Genomic DNA, 11,860 nt, shown 5'->3' with positions numbered 1-11,860 from the left:
CCTCTGATTGGAGCAGGTCGGGGGAGGGGCGGGGCTCCCCTATCGTCCACGGTACACTCCTGTAAACGTAATGACGTCACGCCGGACGCCGCTGCCCCGACGCCTCTCGTTTGCATTCCCGCGGCGGCTGCGGGAGCTGAGGTCGTACCCAAGGGGGGACGACAGCTGTGTCCCCTCAGAGGCCTGGGGTCCCGCAGCCTCTGTGCGTCCGGTCCCGGCCCGACGCTGCCCTGCTCGTCCTCGCCGCCGTCATGGATCTGCATTTGCACCGCGTGGATTATCTACAGGTAAACCCGAGGGGGCGGGGTGGGCCCGGCTCCCTGCGTGGATGAGGTCGGTCCTCCCACTGACGTCGTTGCGGTCGCGGGCAGCGGGGCTGGCGGCTACCTGCGGGGCCCGTAGCTGCCCTCGGGTCTCTCTCCTCCCGGGCTCCCCTCGTTCGTGACGGCCCACGGGCACTTGAAAGGAACCTGGCGCCTCGGGCCCCGACGCGATCCCGCTGCCCTCTGACCCCGAATCGGGTCCTCCCTCGGCCCCTCCCCGGAGCGCCCCTTGTTTCGTACCGTGCGCCGGACCCCCCACCCGCCGGCCCGACCGCCGTCGACGCAACCGCGTCCACAAATACCGAATCCCCCTGAAGATCCTCGAAGGAGGCCCTGTGGCCGCTGAGGACCCAGGGGCTCGGAGGAGGCAGTTGCCCTTAGAAACGGCCTCCGCCTGCCGGGCCGGCCGTCCTTCGGTTCCTGCGTCCGCCCCTGCGGCTCGCCACCCGGATCCCGCTCGGCCTCCGGGGCGCGCGCTCGCCCGGCCGGCTCCGGCCCCGGGAGTCTCGCCGAGCTCCCCCCACCTTGCACCGCCCGGCTCCAGCTGCTCGCGGCATCCTGCGGCGCCCGGCTCCTAAGGGCCCTGGAATCGGTGCCCGCTTCTCCGTCTCCGCTACCGGGCCTTGCTTGGGTCCTGGACACAGCTCCAGCCTCCAGCCGCCCCTCCCTCCAGGCCCTCCTTCCCGGGCCTTGTGCCTCGGCGTTTCGAAGTGCAGAGACCTCCTTTTACACTTAGTGCCCTGGCGCACAGAACGACGTAGTGAGTCCGTCCACGAGGGGCGTCCCCCCGCTCGGCGGTAGCTCTCCGTGCAGGGCTAGTGACCGGCGCCCCGGGGGCCGTTTGCGTCGTCCTCCCTTCTGTAAAAGCATCTTCAGCGCCAGTTTCATTGGCAGCCATTGCCATCAGGATGTCTGGTGTTGTATTTTTCATAACTGCTCTGCTTCCAAAGGGGTTAAAGTCAGTTTGCAAAAACTCTTTAACCGTTGTTTGAGCTGGTAAAAGAAGGCTTCTGGAAATATATTTTCGTGAAGTATCTTGTCAGTAATGGCGCAGGGTTTTGGGGGGGGGTTGGGTGTTTTTTTTTTTTGGCTTGACGACATAAATTTCGACAAGCGTAAATTTTACTGTTCGGGTCTGTTTCCCGTCTTCCGACGCGGGCGGCATATTTCCGTAGGTACTTGCACCGCTGGTAACAGTAATCACTTCGTACCACTGGGCATTGCAGTGCAAATCGAACTGTGGTCTGACTCTGCTGGGCTCTGCCGCAGTGAGCGGATCACGGACGGCCGGGGCACCCCCGGGGTGCCGCTGTGTTCCCCTAGGTGGGAGTCACCTCTCCGAAGACCATGAAGCTGCTTCCTGCCGCCCGGAGCCGAGCTGCGCAAAAGGTACGGTGGAGACCGGGTCCGCTGCCCCTTGGCTCTGAGTGGCCGGGGTTGCGTGTCCTTCCTCATGGGTAAGGTGCCCCTTTCCACGTGGAAATGAATTTATTTATTGATAATTCGAGCAGAGGTTGGGATACCAAGGGACATTTACAGATGGTAATCTTCTTGGACGTTAAAATTATTATATACAATTGGTAAACAATATGAGCAAAGTTAATTAAAACTATATTCCGTTTTTCTGGAAATAATTTACTGTGTGTATACTTTTGTGCCCCAGGTTGTGTATATGAAAAGAGAATATAAAACACAATTGAATGGAGGGAAGAATGCTTCTTTGAAACTTTATCATATTTTTAAGAGCAATTAAGTATTTTGATGTTGAATTTTATATTTAACTAACAGTATTGATTTTTATAGATATATTGAGCTTATGAGACAAGACAATTATAATGTCCCGAAGACAATTATAATTTTTTAGTAGACTATTATGATGCTTTAATAGCTACAAAATAAATACAATATCCTGATATATTAACATTTGTCAAGATAAGTCAAATCAGATTTCTGATTGTCACTTTTTATATTCAGTCCACTAGATCAGCACATCTCAAACTTTTAGGCCTTAGGACCCTTTTACACTCCTAAATTACTGAGGATCCCAAAGAACTTTTGTTTATATAACTATATCTATCATAAACATAAATACTTACTGTGCTAAAGTTCAAACTAAGAAATCTTGAAAATATTTATTACTCTATTTTTAAAAGTAATAAACCTATTACATGTTTATGTAAGTAACATCTTTATGAAAAATAACTTTTCAAAAAGAATTTAGTGAGAATAGTGGCATTGTGTTACAGTTTGCAAATTTTTTCGTCTGGCATAAGCAAAGGTATGTGGACTCTCTTGTCTGTTTTCCTGTCAGTTTGCTGTGATGTGGTTCCAGTACATGAAGAAAACCTAGCTTACACTGATACATAGTTGAAAGTAGGGACGAACATTTAACTAACTTACAGATACTTACGGCTCTTCCTATTTGATGCTACACCTATATTTGACAAGTAGTGGTTCCTTACACAGTAGGAGCAAAGCGGGATCTCAAACCGTGTTGATGAACTTTTCATACTTTGATACAGTAAAATTCATTGGTCCGTCTTGTATTTTGAATGGATCTTTTACTCATGCATGAATTTACAGCGTTCTGTGATGGTCATTTGAGATTATTGTCCCTTTGAGTTACACAGATCTTCCAAATGTTGACACCTTTTATTACAGAATAGCTGACATACCACATCTGTTAGTGTCACTGCTAGTCTCTTCAGAAGGGTAAGTAGTGTGAAGCTGGCAGTCTCCCTGTGGCAGATGCAAGTCTCCAAAGTATTGGGTTGGCCAGAAGGTTCGTTTGTTTTTTCTCCGTAAGGTGGCTCTAGTAGTGCTTAGTTGTCTTTAACTTCATTTGAAACAATTTTGTTAGATTGTGTAGTGACAGCTGTCATATCGGTGCACATTTAAAAAAATCAAAATCGATTTTTTGTGTAGCCATTTTAATATTAAAGATGGAAGACGTACGCAACATTTTTGGCATATAATGCTTTACTATTTCAAGAAAGGTAAAAACACAGCTGAAGTGCAAAAAAAGATTTGTGCAGTGTATAGAGAAGGTGCTGTGACTGATCGAATGTGTCACAAGTGGTTTGCGAAGTTTTGTGCTGGAGATTTCTCACTGGACGATCCTCCGTGGTCGGACCAGTTGAAATTGATGGTGATCAGTCCAGACACTGAGAACAATCAACATTGTTCCACGTGGGAGGTAGCCAACATACTCAAAATACCCAAATCATTAAAGTTATTGTGAAAATGGAAAATGTGTCTTTTATTTTACGGAAAAAACTGAACAGAATTTTTGGCCAACCCAGTACTTATTTTTACTTGAAAGCTCAAGCTGTACCATATTAGCAAATATTGTTAGTTGTTTTCCTTTGAAATAACAAGCTCACTGCAGTTATTGGTTCCTTCATTCTTAAAAGTGGTGTTTCTTGAAAAAAACGGGTAGTTCAGCTCCTCACGCAGACAGTGACACGAGTGCTTTTCCAGAAGACCGACCGGGTAGCAGCGGAAGTGCGCAACGTGTGCTTCCTCGTTTCTCACACTCAGTGTTAAAGAGACATCGATTCGAGGGTCGAGATTTAATAAGAGTAATCATTTTTATTGCTTCATCAAGGCATTCTTACATGAAACTGGATTTTTTCTCCTTAGTTCTCAAATGGTGGTGAAGATTGCAGACTACCAGTATAGTTTGGTATCAGTATTGTTTCTTTCAGATACCAGTAATTTCCCCATCATTACTTCTGTACCATCATTGCAAATATCAACCTAATGAAAAGGGAAAATGAAGACTTCACTTAGAAAAGTACTGTTGACCAGACAGGTTTCCCAGAAGGTTCTCGTTACTTCCAGGTGTCTAGGAACCACTCTTTGGGAATCCCTGTGATAGGTTGTTTTACAGATTCCTGGAGTAGTGTGTTGTCAAAAAATTAAAACCATAACTGTGTCTTTTTCCATCTTTTCAAAGGTCCGTGAATCAGAACACATGAAAATAATTATTTAGGAGTGTGCATTGTTCTAGGGAAAGAGTCCACAGCTTCCATCAGATGTGCAGGGGGCTTGTGGTCCCCACAGAAAGTGAAGATCCGTGGCCTCGGAACAAAGTCTGCACAGTGCCAGCGTTGTTATACCTGAGACTTGTTTTATATCTTAACACTCGGCCAATTTTTTAATGTTCCTTTGTGCTTAAAAAGAACATTTATTCTCTGATTCTTGGGATGAATGACTCATTTACATACACACACATTCCTACATGTATAAGTATATGCATATGTATTAGATCAAATATAATTGCTTTTCTAATCTCTTTTTGTCTTCTTGATTATCATTTTTTGAGAAAGAGATGTTAAAATCTCCCTCTCTCTTCATTTCAGAGTAATTCATTGGTCACATTTAATAATTGTTGAAGCTGAGTGATGGACACATGAGAATTCATTATAATATTCTGTCAAGTTTTGCATGTTAAAATTTTTTCATTAAAAAGATTTTTAAAATATCAAATAGGTCAGTCACAACCTTATCTGATAATGTTTTGAAAATTAATCTTAAATTGTTGTTCGGCTCCAGTTAAGGGAAAAAACGTTTACCTCCCTGACACGTTGATTCTCTTACTCTGTTTCCGTTGTTGGGACAGAACAAAGGGCCTGCTACTTCCGTAACAACTCTGCACACACTTCTCTTTGGCTGTTTCCTATAATTCTCCGGAAGGTTATTTTTTTGGGGGGGTGTTCTAGATTTTCTGATTTCTGCTTTTAAAAATCATAATTTATATACTGAGAATATTTTCTCTGCATAGTTAATAGGGAATAATAGTCATAATAATTTTAGATTTTCTTCAATGTGTTACAGGTGGTCATTGGAGACCATGATGGGGTAGTGTTGTGCTTTGGCATGAAGAAGGGAGAAGCAGCGGTATGTGTGGCTTTTTTCCAGGGGAAAAAGTGGAATTTGTAAAAGAGAAACACACTACTTAATGAATAATCCGAGGTTAAAAATTTTCTAAAATGCATTGAGACATGGGTTGTGAGGGAAATAGTTATATGAAGGACGAGGCTACAGCCAACACAGAAGTCACTTTTCAGCTATTTGTAGAACACCTTTGGTAGCCAGGGTGATTTATTAGTTTTTGAGGCTGTAACAAACTACTGCAAACTTACAGGCTTAACACAAGTACTTCTGTCTCAGAGTTTCCATGGGTCAGGAGTCTGGGCTCAGCATTTCACATGGGTGTCACGTAGATGTCAGCCAGACGCGATTCCTTTCCCAAGCTCGGACCCCTATTCCAGGCTCACAAGGTTGTCCTTGCTGTTGTAGGACCGAGGTCCCTACTCTATTGCTGTCTGTGTGCCAGGGTGGTCTCGGCATCTTGAAGCCCCCACAGTTCCTTGCGGTGTGGTCCTCCCATAGGCCCTCTCCCAACACAGCGACCCCCTGCTTCAGAACAGCAGAAGGATCTGTGGCGTCTGCTAGAATGGAGTCTTGCAGGGCACAGTGTAGCCCGGGTGACTGTCCTGTCACCTTCACTACCTCGTGTAACCTAATCGAGGACCTGATTATCATGTTGTCGCATTCACAGATCACAGTTTACAAGTGATGGGTTTGAGTGGGAACTCTCATACACACGGTACTTTATGTGGAATTTACAAAAAGATAAAGGGGGTGAAAGCTGTCAGAAACTCAGCGTTTCCATCATTCATAATCTTCTCGATATTTTAAAGTCGCGGGGGGAGGAAGAATCTGACAGCAACAATAAAATGGAAAATAAGCAGGAAGAAATTAGTACAAATGTTGCCCATTAAATAGAGAAATAGTAAGTGAAGGTTTCTGGTAGATTATCTAGTTCTCATTTATACTGCTAAAATTTATAAATATGATAAACCAGGAGAGACTGATTTTAAAAAGATGCTTGAAGTGTACAAACATGTCCATTGGAACCAGCTGGGGAATCTTGGTAAAATGCAGATTCTCGTTCTGGGGACCTGGGGTCTACACTGTTAATCAGGTCAGTGACACAGTGCTGCTGCTTGTGAGCCCTGCTCTGAGTTCAAGAGTTTAGGTTTTTTTAACTTTATTTTTATTGGTGACACTATCACTGACGTCCCTCCCCATTGCCCACTTCACCCGCCTCCACCCAGCCCCGCCCCCCTTCCCTCTGACCATCACCTCACTGTTGTCTGTGTCCATGGGTTATGCATGCTTTTTGGCTGATCCCCTCACCTTCTTTCATCCAGTTCCCCCTCCCTGCTCCCCTAGAGTTTAATGACGCCATTGAAATACATGTGGGAGTAAGCCAAAGTTTGAAGATATTTAGCAAAAAACCCTACTGAAGTAAATACATTTGTATCCAAAAGTGTTTCTATGTAGGACAATATCATATTCCTGTTAGTTTAAGATCCCAGGACTTTTACAGTAGAGGAAAACACTTGCAGTGAATTTGTCTACTTAATTTTTCCCCAATGGTTTTTGCAGGCAGTGTTCAAGACCTTACCAGGGCGGACGGTCGCCAGACTGGAACTAGGAGGAGTTCTTAACACACCCCAGGAGAAAATTTTTATTGCTGCAGGGTCTGAGATTCGGGGCTTTACAAAAAGAGGAAAACAGTTCCTCTCTTTCGAAACAAACCTCACTGAAAACATTAAAGCTATGTATGTTTATTTTCTATTTTATTTTTCTGTGTACATTTATAATATTTTGGATAGGTGACAAACAATTGATTAAGTATCTTAACAGGTTTTCTGGGACCTAAAATTGACTAAAGTCAATTAAGTTTATTAGTCAGAAATTAAATTTGACCTAGACTCCAATATGAAATCAATTGGTTGTTGAAATATTTTTTGTTAGGACTTTTATAATATTTATATGGTTATTTTTGACTGGTTGGTTCAATTATGATTTGTGATCAAGGTATAAAAGAAAAAAGTGAAAGAAATCTCCAGACATTTAAGTTCTGTTTCTTTGCTGCCTCTGAAAGTTCTGGTTTCAAGGTGGCGCCCTTTCTGAGAAGGCCGGCCATCTGAATCGGTGACTGCCCATAGAGTGCACCTCCAGGAGAGTCAGGTGGGGCTCTCAGTGAGAAGCAGCCCCTTCAGTGGCTTCCTGAAATGGGAGATTGTGCAGCTAAAATTTTAGTTTTTGAATGATGGGCTAGAAAGGGCTTTGAAGTTCATCTTATCTACTATCCCTCAAACCTCCTACTTAGGGCATCCCTTGGAAGCTTAAGTAGATTCCTTGTCCTGCCTCATACCTGCCGAATCAGAATCATTAGGAGTGGGTTAAAAGAAAAAAGTTCTTCATCTGCGTCTGAGGCAGCCAAGTTGTGTAAGCAGTCGGGCCTGGGTTCAACAACCACTGATTGAGTCCCAGGTTCTGTGCGTGCACAGGCTTCTGTTCCTGCCCGCTCCTGCCCTGGTGTCTGGGCTGTAAAGATTTAGCAGTGGTGGGATTGGATTGGACTAGATTAAACAATGGCAAGTGGAAGTGCTCCCGGTGGGTTAGCAAAAATGTAATTCTTTGCAAATGCTTTTATCCATAGACATGGCCAATGGGAATTGTTAAATACTAAATCAAAGTAATAAAGTAATTATTAGCACACCTTCGCATTTAGAAAATATGTGGACAGAGTTTACATTCAGTACTATTTTGTATTACTTCCAGGCATACAGCACCGTGGTTAGACGATTATATATTTTATAAAGTGTTACCCTGCATCCCCAGCACCCACCTGGCACCGTACATGCTGACTGTACTCCCTTTGCTGTACTTGACATCCCTGTGACTGTGTTTGCAATGAAGAGTCTAGTTTTTAAAATGTTTTTACTGGAGTGGCAGAGGTGGGGTGAAAAGGTTGTTTACTTAATGTTTGAAAACTTATCTGAGAGGGGTGTAAGGGGGCTAATGGAAAAATACAATAAAATATATATATATATAAATTATCTGAATCTCCACATTTTTATAAGTTTGCATAAGAAAACAAGGTTATAACTTGAAAATACTCAGTCAGGAAATTGACCACTTAGAGAAGTGGTCACCACTCACCGTGCTTCCCAGCTTAAAGTTTCCATCTGTCTCACTTTTGTCAACAATAGTGATTGCCAAAAAGCACTTTGGACAATGTAATACAAATATAATGCAGATGGATTTCAAGATGAAATTTCAGATCTTGAAAAAGATAAGGAGTTTCATTGGGTTGGTAGAAATATTAACAGAACTACTGAAACAATGTGCAGAGCCACAAGTGAGGCCACCCACGCAGTGAGTAAAGACGGAGAACTCAGTGAGGGTCATTACAGGATTCGGAGTAATCTTACTATCAAACAGAGTTTTAAATACACCTTAGAGGTGGAGAAATAGGTGGAACCTTCAGGGAAAACCATACTAACCTCTTTATGACCACATGGTAATAGCAATTGGAAGCGAAAGATACTAGTATATAATTTTTGTCAAAAAATTCCTGCTCCTCCATTGAAACCTTGATTCAGTCTTAAGATTTTGGAACATGGTTGTGATTATTGCCTAAATTTTATTAAATATAATTTGAAATGAATTTATTTTCATTTCTTTTTTCAAGGTAAAATTCTAATGAAGGCATTTTTTCCACTGTTTATCATTTACACAGTAGACCCACTACTTAAGAGAATCTAAATAGCCTTTGTCTAGCCTGTCAAATAGCCTTTTCCAGGCAATACTGTGTTGTGATGAGAAAACTAATCCCAAGTTAAAAACGACCTGAGTTGCAGTTCACTCCACTGTCCACTAGTTGCGTGCCAGTAGGCACGTTTCTTAGCACTGTTCACCTGGAAAAAGGGATAGAAACGGTCCCTAGTTTGTAGTGATTCATACACGTGAGTCACTCAGGACAGTGCCTCGCACATAGTACACATCAAAACCAGTTACTTTTTGACACATTATTTGTCCTCAGATGCAGAGTTGTCATTATCTTGACTTTGTTTTCAGCTGTTCTGACCTCAATTTTTGAGAAGCCTGAGGCCTTAAGGTCCTCATTTTCAGTGGTAGAATCAGTGTTGTAGCAAAAAGCTAGAAATAAATGGGGGGAGATGAAAAAAAACTGTTCATTAAGGCTGTGATAAAATGATAGTAAAACTGTATAAATAAACTTTTCACCCCCCCCAAATTTAGATTTTTATCTTATTTTTAAAAATACGGATGATTTTAAGTACTTTGGATGTTCTCAGGCACATATCTGGCTCGGACCTCTTCCTCGGTGCAAGTTACATCTACAGCCACTACTGCGACTGCAAAGACCAGCACTACTACCTTTCTGGGGACAAAATCAACGACGTCATCTGCCTGCCCGTGGAAAGGTTGTCTCGAGTGACACCGGTACTGGCCTGCCAGGACCGACTTCTCCGAGTTTTACAGGTAGCTGCTATTTGCGCTGTTACAATTTTTCATAATTTGGGTTAATGAGTATTGGTGAGCAGTGTCTACTTGAGATAAGTTATTGATTTCTACCACTTTAAATGCCCTACTTAAAATTATATCTGGGAATTTTTAAAAAATATTTTAATTGATAAACTATTTTTTTTTTTACTTGAAGCACATGTGTTCAGACCTTCGGCAAGTTCTTAGAGAGGCTTGTGTGGAAAAAGGGATGGTTTTCCCCGCCTGCGTGATTCTGAGCCAACACACTCAGAATGGAGTACCTTCAGAGAACTCTTCCAGCTCTTATAATAGTTTCCTCTTTTGTTTTTGTTTTATTTTCCCATCACCCTCCCCTCTCCCAACAAATCAGATTAAAGGAGAGGTTCTTGGGTTTTAACAAGAGATAGTTGAGGTCAGGGTGGTATCAGCTGAGTTTATCCACACTTTACGACAGTATGGGGAACAGGATAAGCCCTCAGTACATGTTGGTTAGGTAAGTGAGTGATGGAAATATTGGAAGCCATAATTTGCTAAAACAACTGCTTAAGGCCATTATTATTAGTAATAACAGTTATAACTGTGTCTTCTTGAAAGTAATTTTTCAATAAAATACACACACCAGGGCCCATAAAATAAAGTTTAAGTGCAAGTAGCGTGTAACAGGTGGCTGAATCGGTTCAGAAGCTTAGGCCGTTGGTAGTGTAGTTGAACAGAGTCTGGCTGGCTGTTCCGTGCACTGCTGGCTGTCTCTGGACTGCGTAGCAGGTGGCCACTTCGTGGTGTCAGCCTTTTTGTAACAGCAGCAGACATCCAGTGGTTCTATGAGGTTTTTTCCCGTGAGGTGAATTAAATAATGTTTAAGGCTCACTCTGGAGGCAAGAATGATTGATTTCTCCCCTTGCCTGTGCTCCCAGATACGCATTGTTTGAATAGGGCTTTTAACAGGAAGAGGCTGACGTTCACTTAGGAATTGATGTGGCTGAATTCTGTGATTCTGCTTCGTTTTCAAGAAGAAGTGCATAAGCTTATTTAAAAAAAAAAATCACTAAGGATTTCTGGAAAGCAGAAAGTCACAGTCTCCCCTCTGCCCTGTGCCCCCCCAGCCCCCGTCTGCCTTGCTAGGTGGTCTGCCGCCCCAGAGGGGCCTTGTTAAGACGGTCTTATGTGTGTTCTGTTGTCTTTCTGTAGGTGTATGTGGACAGCTAAATCTTTTCATGTTAGTTTAAATAAAAGATGGAGTGTATGGCTCTCTTACATGGTTTCTATATATTTAAATTTTTTAGTATGAGTTGGGAAATTCTTTTCGTTGAATGCTTTATCATAGATATTCTTTCCATGGGAGTGTGAGTACTTCTGCCTCATTCTTTCCAGCTTCACAGACACTATGCACTAAAGAGAAGCATTACCAGTGGCCAATGGAAAGAAAGACAGAAGGACCTAGCCTGTTCCCGTACCTAAATGCAGGCCACCCTGCCTCCCACTGCAGTGGGTTGGGGGAACACCCAAAGGCGAGGCCAGAACCTTCCTTAGGGCGACGTTGTGTCTGTTCAGGTGTCTGAGAGTGCTCTGCGTGAAAGCCCTGGGCCAGGCCAGGAGCAAGCTGTGCCTGGAGCGTTGTTAGGAACGTTGACCAGTGTCAAGTTTCAGGCAGACGTTTAAAATGAAAAGCATTGAAAGTGGAGATACTTTAAATATTTTTCATCTTGATCTTTACATTTTATGTATTATATTTTAAAATGAGTTAACATGCAGAATTGTTCACAAACAAGTTAATATTGATGAACTAATTTTTTATGCAGTTTTATTCTAGAGTTCTTTGTGTGAGCATTGATGTTATTACTGCGTATCTATATTCCCTTAAATTGATGTTCTGTTGCGGTTTTAAAATGCTTGCTCTCCCTCAGGGGTCCGACGTGCTCTACGAAATCGAAGTTCCCGGCCCACCTGCTGTCCTAGCCCTGCACCACGGAGATGGCGGTAATCAGCCCCTCGCCTTCCACAGTCAGAGAGGGCAGTGCCTCGCGCGGTCAGGGTGCTTCAGGTTCCCAGCCATTTCACTGCGCTCAAAGTGAAAATGGGGACTTGTGGAAGGAACGTGAACCAGAATTGAGAGGACGGCCTTGGCTGACCGCTTGCCCGTCACTGCCAGTCATGAGTTACTGAGC

At 43.3% G+C, this 11,860-nt stretch overlaps 1 protein-coding gene across 1 annotated transcript in view; it reads left to right on the top strand.

Moving 5' to 3' along the window:
- The first annotated feature begins 94 nt into the window (after nt 1–94).
- The window catches only part of BBS7 (Bardet-Biedl syndrome 7), a 34,542-nt gene continuing 22,776 nt past the window's right edge, over nt 95–11,860 (top strand). Inside the window, exons 1-6 of the mRNA XM_024568745.3 lie at nt 95–287; nt 1,647–1,712; nt 5,163–5,225; nt 6,783–6,958; nt 9,506–9,692; nt 11,600–11,672. Coding sequence (XP_024424513.2) covers nt 252–287; nt 1,647–1,712; nt 5,163–5,225; nt 6,783–6,958; nt 9,506–9,692; nt 11,600–11,672 — 601 coding nt within the window. The 5' untranslated portion in view covers nt 95–251. The remainder of the gene's footprint in view (nt 288–1,646; nt 1,713–5,162; nt 5,226–6,782; nt 6,959–9,505; nt 9,693–11,599; nt 11,673–11,860) is intronic.

The sequence above is a fragment of the Desmodus rotundus genome, chromosome 9, assembly GCF_022682495.2.
Source record: "Desmodus rotundus isolate HL8 chromosome 9, HLdesRot8A.1, whole genome shotgun sequence".
NCBI lineage: Eukaryota > Metazoa > Chordata > Mammalia > Chiroptera > Phyllostomidae > Desmodus > Desmodus rotundus.
This window is presented reverse-complemented; position numbering and strand designations above follow the sequence as displayed.